This window comes from Brachypodium distachyon, chromosome 2, assembly GCF_000005505.3.
Source record: "Brachypodium distachyon strain Bd21 chromosome 2, Brachypodium_distachyon_v3.0, whole genome shotgun sequence".
Classification (NCBI taxonomy): Eukaryota; Viridiplantae; Streptophyta; class Magnoliopsida; order Poales; family Poaceae; genus Brachypodium; species Brachypodium distachyon.
The window spans coordinates 13019364-13041077 of record NC_016132.3 but is presented as its reverse complement, the minus strand read 5'-3'; the positions used below and the strand labels follow the sequence as shown (position 1 = coordinate 13041077).

General features: G+C 41.8%; 1 protein-coding gene and 1 long non-coding RNA gene across 4 annotated transcripts; both read left to right on the top strand.

The window, feature by feature from the left end:
* Nucleotides 1-64: 64 nt before the first annotated feature.
* Nucleotides 65-2949, top strand: LOC100842544. Of its 3 annotated transcripts, none has more exons than XR_730357.3 (5): nucleotides 65-678; nucleotides 914-1028; nucleotides 1855-1969; nucleotides 2175-2372; nucleotides 2520-2949. It is a non-coding gene; the product is annotated as an uncharacterized LOC100842544 (long non-coding RNA). The 3 variants fall into 3 exon arrangements; XR_730356.3 differs by having other exon boundaries at nucleotides 68-678; nucleotides 929-1028; nucleotides 2178-2372; XR_730355.3 differs by having other exon boundaries at nucleotides 69-678; nucleotides 2178-2372.
* Nucleotides 2950-8214: 5265 nt separating this feature from the next.
* Nucleotides 8215-17471, top strand: LOC100841631 (DNA damage-binding protein 1). Its single transcript, XM_003567740.3, has 19 exons — nucleotides 8215-8408; nucleotides 8899-8947; nucleotides 9050-9109; nucleotides 9203-9294; nucleotides 9985-10036; nucleotides 10235-10297; nucleotides 10425-10474; nucleotides 11451-11526; nucleotides 12153-12365; nucleotides 12464-12570; nucleotides 12660-12768; nucleotides 13122-13322; nucleotides 13434-13649; nucleotides 13935-14045; nucleotides 14659-14934; nucleotides 15018-15292; nucleotides 15728-16079; nucleotides 16221-16505; nucleotides 16612-17471. Exons 1-19 carry the CDS (start codon nucleotides 8305-8307, stop codon nucleotides 17191-17193), a joined length of 3273 nt encoding a protein of 1090 aa, XP_003567788.1. The 5' UTR covers nucleotides 8215-8304; the 3' UTR covers nucleotides 17194-17471.
* The last annotated feature ends 4243 nt before the right edge of the window (nucleotides 17472-21714 follow it).

Genomic DNA, 21714 nt, shown 5'->3' with positions numbered 1-21714 from the left:
GTCCATATCTTTACTGCTACTTGATTTCGAGTTTGGTACGTACGTTTCCGTCCGACGCACCCTCCCCGCACGCAGCGCCTTACCCTCGAAGCGTTTTTTTCTTTTTCTCCTCGCCTCTAACCTCCCCTGCCCACAGACGCGCCGCGCCTGGCAGACACTCCGCGCAAAGGAGGCAACTCGCGGATCTAGCTATCCCTCACCGGCCGCCGCCCCTTCCCCAAGCACCACCCGCTGGATCGGCGAAAACCTAATGCGCCGCCGCCGCCACCAGACTCCTCACAACGCGCCGCCCCCGCCCGCGCGGTCTCAGGCCCGATCCCACCGATGGCAGGGACGAAGGCCTACCTTCCCCGCGCGGATGCGAACCAGGAAGGCCGCATCAGCGGCCAGGACCCCAGGAGGCCGTCGCCTTCTTCCAGAGCGTCAGCTTGCCGCGCCCGCAGCAGGTCCTCGCCCAGGTGAGCCTAAACCCTCCCTGGGCGGAGGTGAGACGGCCTGGTTCCGGCGCCGGCACGCGTCGTGGCGGTGGCGACGGGAGACAGCTGCGGCATCGGCCGGGAGATCGCCCGCGAACTCGCTCTCCATGGCCTCCACGTCGTCCTCGCCTCCAGCGACGCCGAGTGCGGATGGGACGCCGCAGAGAAGCTCCGGGAGCCGGCGGCGGGGGACATCGGGCAGGTGAAAGCTGAATCTTTTTTTTCTTGCTTGGTGTTTTCACAAATTAATTAAAGAATCTGCAATGGGCTCAAATTACTTTCATTACATTTCCTATTACTAATTACCGAACAGAATATCACAAATAAATAGGATATTACTTCTTTTTCGTGGAAGATTTTACCTCTAAGTGAAATAAATAGCCAAACTGGAAGATTTTCATTGTATTTGAAATAAATAGGCAAGCTCTGATTGACAGATGGTAGCTGGTCAGGTCTTCATCTGACGCGGCACATTTTGGTGGCGTATTTGTAACAGCTCGAGATGCCAAAAGCTGGATCACCTGCTTTCTTGATCTGCATCATGATTCTAAGGTAACAACTATGCCAAATTACGCATTTAGCTTGGAATCACTTGTTCTGTTATGTCAGAACTCAATCTTTGTTTCACCTGAAGCTTCATGACGGATGACACACAGATACACACATATATCAGTCAGAGAACATATTATAGTACAGTATCTTATTTGTATCGTAGTACCAAATACAAAAAAAATCATATCCTTATGTTACACCTGATTCATTTTTAATGCTACATGTTATGAGGCAACAATGACTTTACCCCGTTAAAATAGATTGTGATGGCAAAGGGTCAAGATGAAGATGTCATTAATATGGAGTAGATGATTTGGTTTATCAAAGCCCTTAGCATTTAGAAAGATAAATCGCTACGATACAAAGAATTCTTTATCTGTCTCGAATTAACTTCACTATGTGCATAGGCTGGATGGTGCAGAACAATTGTTTTGTTGTGCATCTTATGGCTCAAATTGGCTTGCAGCGGACTTGTTTGGATTTTGGAAGGGCTTAATTTGGCGATGACCGAAAGATAGCAGTAGTCAAGTTTTACTGGATCTTCTTGCTCTGTAGCTATAAATGATCTCAACTCGAACTTACAAAATAGATTTACTCTGAACTGCTCTCAGTCTGGTTTTTATTCATCTTTGCATATTGTTAAAGTTGCTTGTTAATGGGGCAAATGCAGGACCAAAAGTTGACAATTAGTGTTGATTCATCAATATTTACTTTCTGATTTTAAGAAGGCAAATTTCCTGGATTTTATCATGGGTCAAATTACCCCCTCTTTGTTATGGGGCAAGTTTTCGAGATTTTATTTACTTCAATCTGGCATTTTCTTCAGCCTCGATGCCGTTGGCATCTTCTTCGTGCAGCTGCCGGCCCAGCTCCATGTCCGTTTCATCACGTGTGAACGTATGCTCTTACAAGCCCTGGCGCATCACTGAGGAGATTACAAGGTGAGATCTAAAAACACGGCTCCATCTTTCTACTCCATGTTCTTCTGTTGCTCTTGATACCCAATACGTCCTTCCTATGTAACGTGCTTAATAAAATTCTCAAGGCTGCTTGCGAGGCAAGGAGTAGCACACTGCTGGCTGCCACTTTACATATAATAAAATTCTCTCAAAAAGATTTTTGATGTGTTACATTTTCCTAATTTAGCAGATTTATGAAGAGGTAAGGAAATCTATATATCAAACGGTATTGTTGGAAGTTGCATATGGAAGATCTTTAGAACTGGAAATGGCATGCTAGCAGAATTGATGTTCTGAAGAGCTAACTGGTGCGGTGAACCTTGCAAATTATTGATGGAAATGAGCTCCTGAATTCAAGGATGGACACCGAAATCATTACCTGAAGGTATGCAACTATTTGTTCAATCATCTGCTGGCCGTGCAATACCAATTCAGGGCCTCTCGCCATGAAGTTATGTTGTCTCCTCTGTGGTTCACATACAATGGAGCTGCCAAATTAACTCTGCGCTTTCCACCTCGTTGTCTATGTCAGAAACTGGAATCATGTAGGCTCGCTGGCAGACTCGTAGGAAACAAACAAGGTATGATCCAGTTTGAACCTCATGTTTGGAAATGTGAAATTACAGTGTCTTCTCCATCTAACCAACCACCTGAAGAAGCAGCGGGGCTGCCACCCTTCAGTTTCTCGTCGCTTCTTTTTGTTGCAGGATGTTTTTCCCTTGTGTATTTGCACCTTTACACAAATTAAAGATTCTTTATTCACTGCTTCACTCTTTATTTAGCAAGACTGTTTTTTTCATTTTCTTTATGTAAGGACCATGTAAAATATTTACTCTGAATAACACCACAATGTTCGTTCTCAAATTCCTTTACAAGATATAAGGCACATATTTATGCGTGCAGTCAACGCTTTCAAACTTTGACCAATTTTATATGACAAAGTATATGAATTGAGCATGTAATGTAAGGGTCTTATGTTGTTTGGTGGTCGTCAAAAAAGACCAAAGAGTGGAAAGAATAATTTCACTGCATGTCTTCGAATGTAGTATCATTTTATTTTGTTGTTCCGTTGCAACGCACGGGCATTGTGCCAGTCTATTCTTCATTCTCCGTTTCCTTATTGTTCTATATGGAGTCTTTTATTGTACGAAACAAAATCTGCATGTCTATTCCTGTTTGTTCTGCGTACCCGTTTTCTTTTGCTGCTTTTCGGAAGGCACGTAGGAAATTCATGTTTTTTTTAGATAAAAGGCTTTACGCCCAGTTTCATTTCATACGAAACGAAACAGCATTCAAACAGTTTAAGCTCCCCATTACAAGCACCAGCGTGCTAAGATCATCAGCGAGCTCTATTGAGTCGAAATTCAGACGAAAACACATCAAAAAGACAGTAAACTACAGTCTACAGGAAACAGTTTATCAGAGCTCTTTCCGGGGCTGCCTCTCCAGCGTGTGACCAGTTTAGAAGAGCTGCCTTGAAGATTTAGCTTCCAGCAGGATTGGAGTCCCTGGCAGCGGAAGTTCAGCGTTTCTTGATCAGCGCAGCCGGGGAACCTCTGTTGATTTGGTATCCAGTAGTAGCAGGCATCTGTCCCAGAGCAGAATATCTCGTTTCGGGCATAATGGTTGCCAACACTTTAGCAAGTGCAGCAACTTCCTCCATAGGACCTGAATATTCAACCAAACCAGTAGTAGCAGGCATCTGTCCCAGAGCAGAATATCTCGTTTCGGGCATAATGGTTGCCAACACTTTAGCAAGTGCAGCAACTTCCTCCATAGGACCTGAATATTCAACCAAACATGTCGGCGAAAGTGTAAATCATTTTGATATTTCCAAATGGACCAAGTTAGTGCAGCAGTAAACATATTAACAACCCCATTTCTCTTATTGCATATTGCAGACTGATTATTCCTCCAGGGCAGAAACCAGGAAGTGAGCCAGAGATAAAGGAGTGTTCAGCAGCTTTTTGAAGCATCCTGGTGAAGACATCCGCAGCTAGATTAAAGAGGAGAGGGGATAGAGGGTCCCCCTGTCTCAAACCTTTTCCAGTAACAAAATAATTACTCTCAGCATCATTTAGTCTGATACCTACAGAGCCCCCAAGAATTAGTGATTGGATTTTAATTCTCCAGTTCAGGCTAAAGCCTCTTTGTGAGAGCATCTGGTTCAAAAAACCCGAGTCCACTCTGTCATACGCTTTCTCATAATCTTATTTGAGTAAAATTCCTTTATCTTTTTTCTGGTAAATCTCATGAATAATTTCATGGGCTGTGACAACACTATCCAAGATATATCTACCTTTAATAAAAGCAATTTGATTAATAGAAATTAGTCTATCAGCGCAACAACCCATTTTAATAGTGCAAGCTTTAGCAAAGATCTTGAAGCTACAGTTAGTAAGAGCAATTGGTCTATACTTCTTAAGGGAAGTGGCATCTAGTTCTTTAGGAATTAGAGTTAGCATAGCAAAATTTAATCTGTAAGGTCAGCAATATTTTCATCAAAATCTTTGAATAAATTCAGAAGATCAGATTTTATGGTCCCCCAAAACTTCTGGTAAAATAGGAAAGGGAAGCCATCTGGCCCAGGGGCCCCATCAGCATAGGAGGAGAACACAGCTGCCTTGACCTCTTCTTCAGAGAAGGGTTGATCAAGGAGGTTGTTCTCTGCTATAGTGACTAGGTCCCCCGATCCCCATAAATCGTCATCAAGATTGATATCTAGTCTCTCCTCTTTGCCAAACAAGGTTTTGTAGAAGTCTACAGCAATCTGCAGCATGGAAGGAGTGTCATGGACCACCCCAGCTGGTCCTTCTAGGGAAATTATTTTTTTCTTCATCCTCCTCTGATTTGCTATAGCATGAAAATAAGAAGTGTTTTTGTCACCTTCGAGTATATCTCTTTCTCTAGCTCTCTGTCTAGCTTTGATTTCTTCCATCTTCCAAATCTTATCTAATTCATACCTAATGGCCTTTATTCTTTCCTTCTCCTCAGGGAGAAGAGCTTGAGATTCCGATAAAATATCTAAGCAGTCATATTCAGCTATTAAGGTTTTCTTATGTTTTTTCTGCTCAGCTTCAATATTAATGCTCCATCCTTTTAGGAATTTTCTCAGTCTTCTGATCTTAAACTGCCAAACGTCAATTGCTTTATGACATGGACAAGGCTGGTTCCAGTTATGTATAATTAGGTCAATGCAACCTTCAATTTCAAGCCACCACTTCTCAAATCTAAAGATTTTTGTAGTGTGAGGTCCAGAGTCACCACAGTCCAGCAACAAAGGAGTATGATCACTTCCAATTCGAGCTAGAGCAGAAAGGAAAGAGGAGGGAAAACGAGCTTCCCAACAAGTAGAAACAAAAACCTTGTCTAGGGCTGCCATGATTGGGGAATCCTAGTTATTAGACCAAGTATATTGCCTGTTGGCAGTTTTTATTTCCATCAAGACAGCTGCATTCACCCAATCGTTGAACTTATCAGCCCAAGATTGGGTAATGTTTCTGGAACTTTTCTCAATTGCTTGCCTAATAAGATTAAATCCCCCCCCCCCCACCACTAAGATGGGTATGGAAGAAGAGGCACAAAGGGAAATAAGTTCATCTATAAATGCTTGTTTTAGCTCATCATAAGCAGGGCCATAGACAGGCACAAATTTCCAGCAAAAGTGATATATTTTAGTTCTAATATCACATGAAACATAAAAGGTTCCAGAGTTCCAGCAAGTAATATCAAAGATGTCCAGATCAACACCTAGTAGTATACCACCCGTTGTCCCTACTACCGAAAGGCAGTGCCAGCTGAAATTTCCAAAATTGCAAAATTCTGTAAGAAAGAGGGACTAAAGTCCACTTTCTTAGTTTCAGACAGAGCAATGATTGCAGAATGATGAACTTTAATAAGTTCAGAGACTTTTCTAACCTTAGTGGGGTCATTCAGACCTCTAACATTCCAAATAAGAAACTGCAACATCAAAATTATTATGTGGTTTCTTAGACTTGTAGCTCCTATCTTTCCTAAGTTTGTATGAAACATGTGCACCATCATCCTGCTCATGTTCATGTTCATACTCACTAGGGGGAGAATCATAATTAAATTGAGGCTCGTTGCAATTAGAAACTTGATGTTCTAAGATATCATCTAGAGTAATATCAATCTCTGTAGGTAGGAAAATTTTAGGTTCATCATTGGCCAAATTCTGAAGTCTATGTTGTTCAATAAGTTTCAGATGATCAATTTGTCTATGAATAGCTACAGGTGTAGGGCCTAGACAGACATTGATATCTTTAGCAGTAGAAGCTAAAGTAGAATTGCAAATAGTGGCAAAAGAATGTTTAAATTTATCTTTGTTTGTTGGTTTTTCCAGGTTCTTCTGAGAAATAATGTCTTGAGCCCTGCTGAGAATTGATCTCCCATCTTGTTTAAGTCTGTCCACTGGTCCCCACTTATGCTTTTTGGTGTTTCTCTTTTTAGTTTCAGCAGGTGTAGGGAACTCCTTCTCAGAGATGAGAACCTCTGTCTCAACATTTGCAGTATCTCGCACCATCATAGTGGAGGTTGCCATTATCCCAGATATATCAGAAGAAGTGTGCTGTGGTGAGGATTGTGGTGGTATGTGAGTATCAACAGCACTTCCAAATCCAACTGAAAGAGAGGAATCCAAAGTCTTCAGCAGGGAATCAGTTGAATCCTTGCTGACCTCCAAATTTGGGGCCATAGCAGGAGTCTCTTCATCCTCTGAGTCAATCAGACTTGCACAATCTAAAACTTGGAAACTGTTCAGGTTGGCAGCTCTAGGAGGAGCTGATTGAGATCCCTCTACAGGAGGTTTTGGAGTGTGTTGCTTTTCCTGATTTTGGTGTGCCTCTCTTTTTTTCCAGATCTTGGATCTCCTCATCCATCAAATTGTCATCTTCATATTCATCATCTCCTACATAATCTCTGTCATCAAGCCCCATGATCTTGTCTATGTCCACACCATCCCATTCCACAGTAATCTTCAGAAGATAAAACTTTTTTCTAATGACCACCAGTCTTTCAGGTGGAATCTTTGTTGGGTTCCTGACTGCAAGTTTCACTCTCACAGATTTATATAGAGATGTAAAAATCCCATTCCAGTCCACATCAAGGAGTAGACCAAAACATTTGGAAACTTGGGCAATCACCTTCTAGGTACACCATCTAGGTGGGATCCCTTCAAGCTGTACCCAAACTTCAGTAAGTTCACCAAGGTCTGGAAGATCACCATCCCAAGGAAGGATTTTAATAGTTACTCTATCAGTATCAGGCCCCTCAGTGAGGTTGATGGAAGGTAGACCTACCAAGTCACTCACCTGTTTGGAAGGTGGAAATCTTACAACGAAACTTGTCTCTTCAAGTTTTCTCACTTGCCATGACCAAGAAGCATTCCAAGTTTCTGCCATTTTAGCAACCAGCCCACTTTCAGAAATTTCTCCATGAATAACAACAATAATACCACAATTCTTCATGTTCAGCCATTTGTTGGATTCCTTTTCATCAATGCTTATATGGAAAAAATCCTAAGCCACCATTAGCACTGCCCACAAACTAGGCCATTGGAATTTCTTTGCCCCACACTGGACAATAATCCATATGATGGCCAGAGTTGTTGCACATGAAACAGATTTTTGGTTTAATACAATTACCAACATAGTGCCCTGGTCCACCAGGGTTGTAACAAATTAGATCCTTATGTCTATGATCCAGAGGTTGAATGCGATCTCCTTCTGCAACTTTCTGCTTGCCTAATCTCCCACCTTGGTGTGTATTGTTCTTTTGATTAGCTGGTTGGTGTCCACCCTGTGGTTTACTGCCTTGTTCTTGGACAACAATAGGAGGAGGTGGATTTTTGTCACCAGACAAAGGTTGTTGTCCCTGCGTCGAAGAAGTTGTTGCAAACAGTTGGTTGGATTGTTGTAGAGAAAACAGCTGTAGTTGGGGCATCTGCATATTCTGAACAGGTTGAACTTGCACTGATCGTTGTATCTGTGAGGTCTGAAGCTGAATTCATGTTTTTTTCTTCTTCTATTTTTGGCATTTTTTATAGCATTACATACCCCGTGCAGCCCAGTTTATTTTTTTTTGAGCGAACCGTGCAGCCCAGTTTCGCTAGGTCCATACGGCCCATGGTAGACATCACCGTGCCGGCCCAGAAACAAGGCCCGGCCCAGATAATGTCTAAACAGGCCTGGAAGGAAAGGAAAAGCAGACCGCTTCTCTTCTCTCGCTACCGCTCTCCGCTTCCCTTCCCTTCCGGAGCCTAGAACTAGAACCCTTCTCCTCCAGCGGCGGCGGCGGAGATGAGCACGTGGAACTACGTCGTCACGGCGCACAAGCCCACCAGCGTCAGCCACTCCTGCGTCGGCAACTTCACCAGCAACACCCAGCTCAACCTCATCGTCGCGTAGGCGCAAATCTCTCTCCCCCCACCCTTCAATTTTTTTCATTAGGGTTTAGCTCCCCGCCGCCCGTCCGTCCGGCTCCGCGTGTTTCTCTGCCCGTGTGGCCGGCTTCCTCTGCTGCCCTTGCCTTCTTGGTCGTTCCTGCAGAGGGCGGGGGGGGGGGGGGGGGGGCAGCCTAGGGTTTGCTCCCGGCTAGGATGCATGCGTGCGCTGTGGTGTTCTCCAGGTCTACTTTGTTGAGCCGAAATCTATAATGGCACCCACCTAGGCTCATGTGTTTGCTCTCTCAGTGTGCATAGCCTGATAAAAGGGAAATTGGAACAAACCTAGTGTGCGGATGCCCGTGATTGTTGTGTTCATTCGTTGAAGTATGCCACATGAGTTTGGGGAACTGTTTCATTGGTTGCAGTTCCACTGGATTCCAGTGTTTTTTCTGTGTTGGATACATGTGAAATCCTCTTGCTAAACTCTCGTTGTTTACCAAACTTTCAGGAAATGCACTCGCATCGAGATCCACTTGCTTACTCCACAGGGAATTCAGGTTAGTGATTGATGCCATTGTGGATGCTGGTTGTGCTTAATGACCTATTTATTTCCATGATAATATGTTGCTATAAGACCATAACGCTTGTTTGGCTTGCAGCCTTTGCTAGATGTACCTATATATGGAAGAATCGCAACGATCGAGCTCTTCCGGCCGCCTGTGAGTTGATGTCCTATTCCTTCATATGTTGCATTTTTATTCATGCAGTATTTCTGTTGAATAATTTTCTATCTGTTTGTTTCTTCCCTGCAGACTGAGGCTCAGGACTTCCTTTTCATTGCCACGGAAAGATACAAGTTCTGTGTCCTGCAGTGGGATGCAGAAAAATCAGAGCTTATCACTAGGTTTGGACTCTTTATGCTCCTAGTTTTATTTTGCAATGCAACTGCAGAAATTGGTGTGTGTCTATGACATAATATTGGCATTTAGGGCCATTGAATTGGATAGCCAAATATCCCTTTGACTGTCATGCAATTTTGTCCGTCCCTAGTCCTACACAATGCCACCAAGTTGGCACCTTTCCATCCAGGCAGGCCAGGGAGGTTCCCATGATTGACTACTGTGCCTAGAGAGGAGTGTTCTAATAAGAGCTAGCCGTTAGGAGGCCACCAGATGGACGCTGACTAGGTGTGCTAGACGGGACTCGGGAATATGGTTAAGGTGGGTTCTATCATGTAGATGGGTTAGGTGGTTGCCTGTTAGAACTTACAAGAGTGCTAGAGAGAGGCAGATCGATGGGGAGAGAAAGACAGAAAGCTAAACTTAGCTGCTGCTCGTTATGACTGCCAGAAGCTGTTTCCTACCTGAGAGAGTAGAATAGTACACATAGGTTCAGTGGAGGATACCTATCTTTTTTCCTTTCATTACCCTTGCCTTTTTCTTTCTGCTTCACCTGGGCCTCTTGATGACCTTGGTGCCACATAGTGTGCTGGTCATCGAATGACTGTACATTATCGGTTTGTCAATCTGTTATACTTCCAAGTTTTATTAGCATTATTTTCATATTGAATTATAATTTATTTTGTATTATGTAGATCCGTGGGAGATGTCTCTGATCGCATTGGCCGCCCTACGGACAATGGACAGGTACCACAGCCGTCAACATTTCAAACTCCTCTTTTGGCTTGTGAACTGATATTATGTTGCTCCTAATCTGAGCTTTCCATTTTGCATATTCAATTTATATTGTGACGTATGCACTAGAGAGAGAAAGATGCACTCTATTTGCCTCTTCAACTTTAAACTGGAATGATAATACTACTTGTTGATCTTTTTATAATGCAGATTGGGATCATCGACCCTGACTGTAGACTTATTGGCCTTCACCTCTATGACGGATTATTTAAGGTAAGCCCACCGTCTGCTACTTGGTACCCTGTTCTTCATGAATCTTAGTCATTTGTCCTTAATCAAGCTGTACTTCCGCATCTCCACCACTATATTTTTATGCCTTAATGGAATCCTTGTTTGGCAGGTTATACCATTTGATAACAAAGGGCAGCTGAAGGAAGCTTTCAATATCAGGTAACAATATGGCAATGACTAACTGAATACTTTTGCTATTTAATGATTTAGTTCAGATATTTATGTGGCACTGTGATCTGTAACTAGAATTATTGGAGCATACGTGCATGCTTTAGACAGGTTGCTCAGTGAGAGGAATTCTTATGGGATTTTGTTTGTCTTTTATTAGAGGCATAACATACTTGTTCTGATTTCTTTATTTTATATTTTTGTTGCTTGACCTGCTATTGATATAGAAAAAAGTGCGTAAAATGATTGGCATTGTTTTATTATTTTTAGTTTACATTCTTGTTAGTCAAAAGGAAGTCCTACATTTCTGATGGCAGCTCAGAAGTCGTGCCGATATTTTGTGTGCTTATTATTCCTGTGATATCGTTACTAGGGGTGGGCATTCGGTCATGACCGGAAGTTCGGTCTTGCAATTTTGGTCTTTTGTCGATTCGGTCTCTAAAATATAATACCCGGACTTTACTGAGGAACTTTGCTACCTGAAATTTTAGTTACCCGAAGTTTCGGTCTTTAGTTCGGTCATGACCGAACTTTACAAAGATAGGTGATAGTTCCAAAATTTAGCAACATTTCACATATATTTCTCACATAATTTTCATATTAACGTGGGCACTGGAGATTAGGAAAGTGAAACCGTCAATTGCCTCTCTTGTGCCATGATTTCTGCATGCGGAGTAGTTGGCGCCTAGATTGTGTGAGGAAAATGAGGTGGTTTTTACAAAGTTGGGTCCTATTCGGTCTTTCGGTCTTTTGTGAATTGATACCCTAATTACTAGAATAAAATTCGGTCTATTAATTTTTCTACCCAAATATCTAAACGGTCTTTTCGGTTTTGGTCTCAGTCTATTTGGTTTCGGTTTTCGGTCCTCGGTTTTTATGCCCACCCCTAAGTAGAAGTTCATGATAGAGTCAATGTTTCACTAGGATGTTCTTTGTTAAAATATTTGACCTGATTAACATATGTCAGACTAGAAGAGCTTCAAGTATTGGACATCAAGTTCCTGTATGGCTGTCTCAGACCTACGATAGTTGTCCTCTACCAGGTTTGCTCAAACTTCAGTTTTCTTTACATTGTTTCTACTATCAAAGTCTAAATCCATCAGGCCAAAGTGTCGAACTACATAAAGTACTAGTCTAATGATGAATTCCGCTTCCTATATTTACATAGAGTTGAGCAGATACTATGTGTCAGTTTACACCTTCAATCTTTGTTTTTTATTTGTTTAGTTTTTAAAGTGTAGTCTGTTGTATACATGGTATATAATAGGCTACTCGTGTATGTCCTAGGGTTGAGTCTTGAGAACAATTATCTAATTTTGATTAACATGTCAACATGGCTATTGCCTACTGGGATTCTGGGGCTATCACTTAGTTGTCTTGTGCAACAAATGAAAAGAAATATAACACACTCTTCATGTTTTTGGTACATATTGTAGAATCTTGAAGTTATCCCTCTAGAACTTTTGGACTGGTTTTAATTTTTAGCATCAAGCTGTGCCTTATATTTTGAACATTGACTGACCGGTGAATTCACCTTCTCTTTACTGGTGCCCTGCCCAACCTTCTTCCGTTCGATTTCCTCCATTTGCAATTCTGTTACGATTGATTTGACCAATTGTGTAATCGCAACAGATCTTGATGATTTGCATTTTTCCTTTTTATGTGTCAGGATAACAAAGATGCAAGGCATGTTAAGACATATGAAGTTGCACTGAAGGACAAAGACTTTGTTGAGGGTCCTTGGTCACAGAATAATTTAGACAATGGGGCTGGTCTTTTAATACCTGTACCAGCTCCACTTGGTGGTGTTATAATTATTGGCGAGGAGACCATAGTTTACTGCAATGCTAATTCTACATTTAAAGCTATACCGATCAAACAAGTAATACTTCTCTTCATATTTCTTGGATTCTCGATTCGTGTTGTGCCAAATACATGAACCTGTAATTATTTGCCCTCAATCTTTCACTTCTTGCTCAGTCAATCATTAGAGCTTATGGACGGGTTGATCCAGATGGTTCCCGTTATTTACTTGGGGATAATACGGGCATTTTGCATTTACTTGTCCTTACCCAAGAACGAGAAAGGTACCAGCCTCTGCACTATTTTGGAACTAAACTAATCTTGATCTTGTACTTACAATATTTGTGTTTTCATGTATTCGTTACCTTCTCAGGGTAACTGGTTTGAAAATTGAGCACTTGGGAGAGACTTCAGTTGCATCGTCAATATCATATCTTGATAATGGTGTTGTCTATGTTGGCTCTCGATTTGGTGATTCACAGGTGGGTCAGTAGTAGATCACTAGATTGTGTTATGACCTACTGCTGCTGTTTGTTCCTAGTCCATGCTTGATATAGCAAATTGCGTCTATTTTGGTGCCTTATTAATATTACATCTCCATTAGTGCCTTGTACTTGTGCTTATGGTAAATTGCTTGAAGTCAGGCTACTCTCACCCCCACCCACCAAAAAAGAAGCAAAAACAGTAACAACAAACAAGGCATTGCACCCGCACAGAAGCATGCATGCATGCGCGATAACATGTGTGCACTTACTGGAAAATAAAAGTTCCATTCATCCTTAGTGTTGTTATTTAAGACTTGAGTTCGCACTAAGATATTCATTGGTTTTGACAGCTGGTAAAGCTTAATCTTCAAGCTGATGCAACTGGTTCATTTGTTGAAGTCCTTGAACGGTATGTGAATCTTGGGCCCATTGTGGACTTCTGTGTGGTGGACCTTGATAGGCAGGGGCAAGGTCAGGTGGTCACTTGTTCAGGAGCATTTAAAGATGGTTCCATTCGGGTTGTTCGCAATGGTATAGGAATTAATGAGCAGGTATTGAATTAAGAGTAATCATTTTCTTGCTAGGAAATTGTTAGTAGTCCAACCTCACCAATTTTATACTCTAGAAAGTTGAGATGTATATATATTCCCTTGTGTAATTAGGCTTCAGTAGAGCTGCAAGGCATCAAGGGATTATGGTCATTGAAATCTTCCTTCAATGATCCATATGACACATTCCTGGTGGTGAGCTTTATAAGCGAGACACGATTCTTGGCTATGAACATGGAAGATGAATTAGAAGAAACTGAGATAGAAGGCTTTGATGCACAAATCCAGACTTTGTTTTGCCAAAATGCTATCAGTGATCTACTTATACAGGTACTTTTCTTATGAACCGTTTGGTTTGTTTTCGTTGCTTGATAGGACATAACTGGAGGATCCCATTCCCAGTAAAAGTAATATTTTGTTGGTTAGAGGAGTTGAACGAAACAGTAGATGGAAATGGATGCATCCTGAGTGAGATTTTAATCTATTTAAGCGATATTTTTTGGCACGTTGTATGTTTCAGGTTTCTTTTTGGCATTTTAAATGGGTGCATGACTATGTTGTATGAGTTCTGTTTAAAGAAAATATTATCAATATCTTAACTGTTTTCAATGGCAGGTCACTGCTAATTCTGTTCGGTTAGTCAGTTGCGCTTCTCGGGAGCTAGTGGATCATTGGAATGCACCAGATGGATTTTCAGTCAATGTTGCATCAGCTAATGCCAGTCAGGTGAGGATCTTCACATGATCCCCCTTTTCTCTTTGTCGCAAATATTTTCCTGTTCCTATGAGATGAGCTATTGCCAATGATGACCAGCCTAGGGAACATGAGTGTGAGAGAATATAACTTTGCTGTACTTTAATTCCTCATCATTACACATACATGCAAGCAGAGTCAACAACTACATATTGACCAAAATACACCCAGAAGAGGTTTAGAGACAGGAATCGCAAGCAAAGTAAGAATGCAAGATAGGAGATTATCTGATGGTCTGTTGTTTATATTGTGCTTATGCCTCTCAATTCTTGTCTTCATATTGTACTTCTAATTTTATATACCGCCATACCCATTTTGCTGTTAACGTTGTTTCTTGACTTTGAAACTCCGAATCTCTGTAATTAACTGTGTTATAAATGTATGCAGCGAGACACGTTTTTATGTATTACCTACAAAATAATGGCCCGGAGTGTCATTTCACCCTATTGTTTCTTGTCTAAAGTGACACCTGGCAATCTTAGATATAAATTAGTCGAAATATAGATGCATGCCAGTGTACACATGAATTTAAATTCACATTGATACTTACCTTTCCACAGTAATTTAAAATACTATTGCTTTGCAGGTCCTGTTGGCAACCGGTGGTGGCCACCTTGTTTACCTAGAGATTAGGGATGCTAAGCTGGTTGAAGTAAAACATGCACAGCTAGAACATGAAATCTCTTGTGTTGATTTGAACCCAATCGGGGAGAATCCACAGTATAGTTCTCTGGCTGCTATTGGGATGTGGACTGATATAAGTGTTAGCCTATTATCACTTCCAGACCTTGAATTAATCAGGAAGGAAAATTTAGGTGGAGAAATAGTACCTCGGTCTGTTCTGCTATGCACCCTGGAAGGGGTATGTTCATGACCTCACTTTTCGTAGAACGATATAGCTATTGTAATTTGTAAGTGGCTTATGGTTGTTGCTTTGCTTTCCAGGTTTCTTATTTGCTTTGTGCCCTTGGAGATGGTCACCTGTTCAGTTTTCTGTTAAATGTGAGTACAGGGGAACTAACTGACAAAAAGAAGGTTTCTCTTGGTACCCAACCAATTAGCCTTCGTACATTCTCATCAAAGGGTACAACCCACGTGTTTGCCTCATCTGATAGACCGACGGTTATCTACAGCAGCAATAAGAAGCTTCTGTATAGCAATGTCAATTTGAAAGAAGTTAATCATATGTGCCCTTTTAATACAGCCGCTTTTCCTGACAGGTCTCTTATCTCTCTCAGAATGACTTGCTTATTTGGTTCAATACTTTCTATATCTGTGTTTAGTAGACTTTCTATCAGACTTGTTTACAATGCAAAGGAAACCTAACGAATCCCATACTGAACACAATGGTGCTATTCATTCTCATCTAATTTTCTCATATGATTGATACTTTTGACTTTTGTCAAGTAGCCCCCTTCTTTTCTAAATGTGAACATGCTAATGTTATTTACTAACATTCAATGCATTAGTTCTCTTAGATATTACACCATACAAAATTATAAACAAATGGCCGGTGACCTATCAGTGTCTTCTTAATATGCTAATTGATGCATGATTTCATTTTGTTCTTCTTGGTCGGACGGGCTTCATTTATGGTCCTTTTGCATATTGTCTTAAATATGCTTCTAAGTTACTCTTTTTTGTGCATATCACAGCCTTGCAATTGCTAAAGAAGGTGAACTTTCTATTGGAACTATTGACGATATCCAGAAGCTTCATATCCGCACGATCCCCTTGAATGAACAAGCACGACGCATTTGCCACCAGGAACAATCCAGGACATTAGCGTTCTGCAGTTTCAAGTACAACCCGAACAGTATGGAGGAAAGCGAGGCACACTTCATTCGTCTTTTGGATCATCAAACCTTTGAGTTTCTGTCTACACATCCTCTTGATCAATATGAATGTGGTTGCTCCATGATTAGCTGCTCATTCTCGGATGATAATAACTTCTATTACTGTGTGGGTACAGCTTATGTTTTACCTGAGGAGAATGAACCAACAAAGGTAATGATGAGAAAGATCTTGATGTGAACTTAATGATTTTTTTGTTAGCATGTGTTCAGTTTACTACCTTTTGTAACTTCTGTCTCGGTGATAATATCCTTTTGGCACATCGTATTTACGCGCATATGCATCTTGGTGTAGGGCCGGATTCTTGTATTTGCAGTTGAAGATGGAAGACTGCAATTAATTGTAGAGAAAGAAACCAAAGGAGCTGTCTATTCGCTCAATGCATTCAATGGAAAATTGTTGGCCGCTATCAACCAAAAGATTCAGTTATATAAGTGGATGACACGCGAGGATGGTTCGCACGAGCTGCAATCTGAGTGTGGCCATCATGGTCACATACTGGCCCTGTTTACCCAAACCCGTGGTGATTTCATTGTAGTCGGAGACCTGATGAAATCAATATCCTTGCTTGTGTACAAGGTAAAAGCTTTAGCTGTTTACTTGATATTTGACATCTAATGAACATAACACTTTATAGTTTGTCAGGTCAATAACTACTATTTTTTTTGTTTCTTCTTTTGAGCAGCATGAGGAGAGTGCAATCGAAGAGCTTGCTAGGGATTACAACGCAAATTGGATGACTGCAGTTGAGATGATTGATGATGACATTTATGTTGGTGCAGAGAATAGCTATAACCTTTTCACTGTGCGCAAGAACAGCGATGCGGCCACAGATGAAGAGAGGGGTAGGCTCGAGGTTGTCGGGGAGTACCATCTTGGCGAGTTTGTGAACAGATTCCGTCACGGTTCTCTTGTGATGCGCCTTCCAGACACGGAGATGGGCCAGATCCCCACGGTCATCTTCGGCACAATAAATGGGGTCATTGGCATCATCGCCTCCCTCCCACATGACCAGTACGTGTTCCTCGAGAAGCTCCAGTCGATTCTGGGGAAGTTCATAAAGGGCGTCGGTAGCCTGAGCCACGATCAGTGGCGGTCGTTCCACAACGAGAAGAAGACGGCGGAGGCCCGCAACTTCCTGGACGGCGACCTGATTGAGTCGTTCCTGGACCTCAACAGGAGCAAGATGGAAGAGGTGTCCAAGGGGATGGGTGTCTCTGTGGAGAATCTGTCCAAGAGGGTGGAAGAGCTGACGAGACTGCACTAGATGAGATGGGCTGGGGTGGGTGGGGCTAGATAACATTATGCAGTGTATGTATATCATCAGCTTTCCGCTGTTGCAAGGCTCAATGATATGATGCTATTGAAGTATTTGTAGTCGTAACATGAATTTTGATGGTTTACACCTACAAGCAAGTTGTGTCTACCAGTTACTCCTCCGTTCCTAAATATTTGTCGCTGTTTTAGTTCAAGTATTTAGGAACTGAGGGAGTACGTGATATGACTTGCGAAATATTTCGAAGGAAATACTTTTTTGAAAATAAATACAGGTGAAATGAACAAGTAGTCCTACTAAGCTGGGCCTAAGTTGAGGAAGAAAATGGGCTGCCTAGTGGGTGTTAGAGAGAGACATGGCGGAAGACGAGCGAGTGGGGAAGAGAAGGAAGGAACCCTAAGACGATTCCGAGCGGGACACGGAGCCGGAGCAAGAAGCTGTACAACGATCGGAGCCGGAGCCGGAGTCGGGAGGCACACAAGGCAAGCGCCGCCAAGGGTCAGTTATAAATTTGCCTGTGCTGTACGCCCCTTGCTTTCCCAGTCAAATCCCTAACACGAACCAGCACAGCTGCACAGGCGACGCCAGAGATCGAGACAGAGGCAGAGACAGATATCGGCGACCGGCGGCGGCGCTTCGGAACTCGGCGAGGAGGCTCGAGGGCTGCCTGCTCCAGCGGACGCAAGAGGGCCTGGGCCTGGGCCTTCCGAGGAGGCTCGTCCACAGCGGCGGCCCTGAGGCCCCTTGTCGCCAGACTATCCCCACCCGTGATTCCCACCGGCCCAACGGCGCCAAAGTCGAGGTAAGCAAATCGTTGCCGCGAAAATCAAATCTTAATCTTGTCGGTTGCTGTGCTTCCTAGTTGAACCCTTCTCCAGGATTGACCAGACTAGCCAAGCTAGCTCCTACTAGTTTCGTAGCAAGTCGTAATTTGGCCATGAATAAGCTTGATTTGATTTGGGGATATGGCATGTACCTCTTCGGCGAATATGAACAGCAAGGCTTAATCTTAATCTCTTTAGATGTTTAATTATAAGAGCTATATAGTGGAGTTACATCCATGGATCTGTTGCTAGTCTATATCGAGTAATTGTGAAGGGAATTGCAGTGCTCTTAATTTTCTTATGGCCCTGTGCTTGGTACCATGAGCTAATTTTCTTCTTGTTCGATCTGTCGCAGCATCCTAGTGCAAAACCTGCTGCTGCTGCAGGGACTCGAAACGACGGGAAGATCAACGCGTACAGGCAGATCAGCGACAAGAGAGAAGAGCTGTTCGATCTGCTGGCCGACACAGAGCGGCGGAATATCCAAAGGAATGCCTTCAAAACATACGCCTGCTCCAGCAACTCGCTGTGCAAGTTAAACCTAGGCCCAATGACTCCGTGTGGTACGTATTATTATTACCTCAACCATTCGCTCAATTTTCTTGCATTCTATGATTTGTTAGTGATCTCATTTCGCCGCTTAATTCGACATGCAGGCGCTCCAAGCGAAGATCGAAAAGGATCAATGATTTTCTAGGGTTTACCGGGGCTTACCAAGAAATTGATTCACTATAAGAAACAAGTATTGGAGGCAACTCCAGAAGAGGCAAAGATGGATCTAGCTGGCGAGGAACAATAATGCGGCTTCACGAGCACAAAGATTGCTGGATTTGTTTTGCATCATAGTGTATTTGACAAGTTTGGAAGTGCATTTTAGAATAACAAGTTATTACTGTTTCGCTCTTTTTGGTCTTTTGATCAACAATTGTTTAGTGTAATCGTTGTGAGTATATCCTTTTCTTTATTCAATTTCTCCAAAACCCTGTTATGGCCAGTAATGTACAGTTAAATAGGCTGACAGGAAGTGTCGGCCTTCATCACAAGTTGAAAGAAATATCTCTATCTCATATGAGATGAGAGCCTGAGACACAACAATGAGCTGTATTTAGCGCTCTATACTCGGTCCATGATATAGAATAAGTTATCGAAGGAGGTGAAGTGAATCAGTCGGTAAACGGTCCAGATTAAATGAGGTTGTTCATCATCTTTTACTACCTGTTTCGCGTATGTAAAACCATCGGTTGTCAACAGCGGTGTAATCCTCATGCATTTATAGCGTGAGCTACTTTACGGCAAACATATACAATGTATACATATATTCGTGAAGAAGTCAAGTTAGGGCTCGTCGAACCTCCCCCAAATTGTTTTTTGTTCTGGTCGATCCCTTTTTGTGGATCTGACAAACTAGTGGTGCTTGATTTCACTGAAAAGGCCGGGGCTTGACTGCTGGAAGCAGGGCCGTCTCTAGGAATTCGAGACCCTGGTGCGAAACGTAAGATGTGGCCCTAAAATCAGTGCAAAATGTAAGACGTCATCCTAAAATTGGTGTGAAACGTAAGATGTTGCACAATCAGTGTATACTTCGACTGAATTATATTTTTTCATCATATATTATTTTTTAGAATAAACGAAACTGCATCAGGAACGAGAGGAGTATCTGCACCTAAGAGCTTCTGATAACTTTTTTTAGGGAAAAGATCGATGGAGATCATTGACTGGATGGGAACTCACGACCTTTGGCCTCGTTCCTCCCCTTCTTGTCACGGGCTTCTCATCTTTCCGTTTAATAGGCCTAGATATGCTGCTAATTAAAATAGCTGATTAACATTAAGTTTAGATTTGGAGGCCCTTAAGTTTTGGAGGCCCTGAACAACTGCGCACTCCGCACCTGGCAGTATACGGCCCTGGCTGGAAGTTCATCTTTTCTATCCCTGCCAGAACCTCTCAAAAGTCAAAACTCTTTGGATTTTTAACCGCATCCCATTTAGCAGTCACAAATCAAGTCCTACACAGCAAACAAAACTCATTAAGCATGGATTCCTACATATTTAACATGTGCTAAATATAATTCTAACACTCCCCCTAATCTATATTTGTCCTCGCGATCATCTTGAATAATTTTTTTTCCAAAAACCCTGTGGGAAAAATATGAGGAGAATCGTGTATGATATGTTACTAAAACTCCTAAAATAAGGAGAAAATGTTACGACATATAATGGTCATTATCTCCATGATAACTCATATGAGAAAAACCTTAAGTAAGGGAAAACCCCATGAGTTTAGAGAACAATATTTATGTCTTGTATATTTCCTTCAAAAACCCCTGTGGGGAAAATTAAGAAATATGACATCAATATGCATTGTATACTTCCTTTGAAAACCTCAATGGGGAAAATATGAGGTATGACATATGGCCTTGTGTTGATATTACCTCATTAAAAACCTTGATGAGAACCATAAAGTAAACTCATAAAGGGAAAAAGTGTGTAATATAATGTTTGAATAGGTTATAACTCAGGAAGATACCCCCCCCCCCCCCCCCCCGAGGTTTGTGAGGATACAATAATTTTGGGGCAATATGAATAGTGACATTGCTCTTTATATAATTTATATAACCTGTCTGCATCCATGGAACACCAGTAGCATTATCTTTGTAGATAATGGTTAGTGATTCAATGAAACCAATACCACATGATTTGTATGTGGTTTATCATTATGTGAAGACATGCACACATATGCGTGATGTCCGTGATAATTCCAAAATGATTGGTGGATGTAGCCACTAGAGTGAAATTTTGAAAACTTTCTTAGGATGGCTATCCACCATGTAGGAACACGAAGCATATTTTGATCTAACTTTGTGGGATCTAATAAGTAGTTAGAGTCAGTTTATCCGATGATATTGGAGTTATGATATCTCTTGTCCATCTTTTCATGGGTTTAAATGGATCTTTCTCTACGTCTAGAGATTGAACAACCATGAGAGATTCGATGGATAAGATTTGTTTATGTTAAAATATTTCAACACTTTCTATATAGGTAGCTCGGTGTACCATAATACTTGAGATAAGGTGTTCGAGTTTTAGACCAAAGTAAATTTGGTTTTACCTGGATCCTGCATCTAAAATTCCGTCTTTAGGTGATTGTATGTTTCATCAAACTTCTTGGTGTATACACTTGGACAATCATCATTGTTTGAGTAGTCCTTGGAAGAAACTCATTTAGTCGGTTTTACATTATACATGTTGTGTCTTTCGTGTGTATTCGGAAATTGGGATTCCTTGGGGAACCTATATGTCCAAATCAAATGACTCGTAAAGATATTTTGTCACGACATCTATCAACTGCATAAATAGATGATTTAGAACTGCCATTGAAATATGTTATCGGAAAATAATTCCACGCATATATGGAGAATTGGTTTCGGGTATCTACGTGAACCCTTATGCTACAAGCCTCACTTTGAGTCTCACCACCTCATTATTTTCATTCCAGTTTCGGAATTGGTGTAGTTATTACTTTTGCTGATACCTTCCTTTTATTAGGCGAAACTGATTCTGCTTGTATTGCATCCTTCGATTGAATCCAGCCCGAGTGTTTACCCACTATGCCATGGCCATGGTCTTTGGACTAGGATCATTCTGGAGGTAGTTGCAATTACAGTGCAGAAATGTATGTCGACAATTTG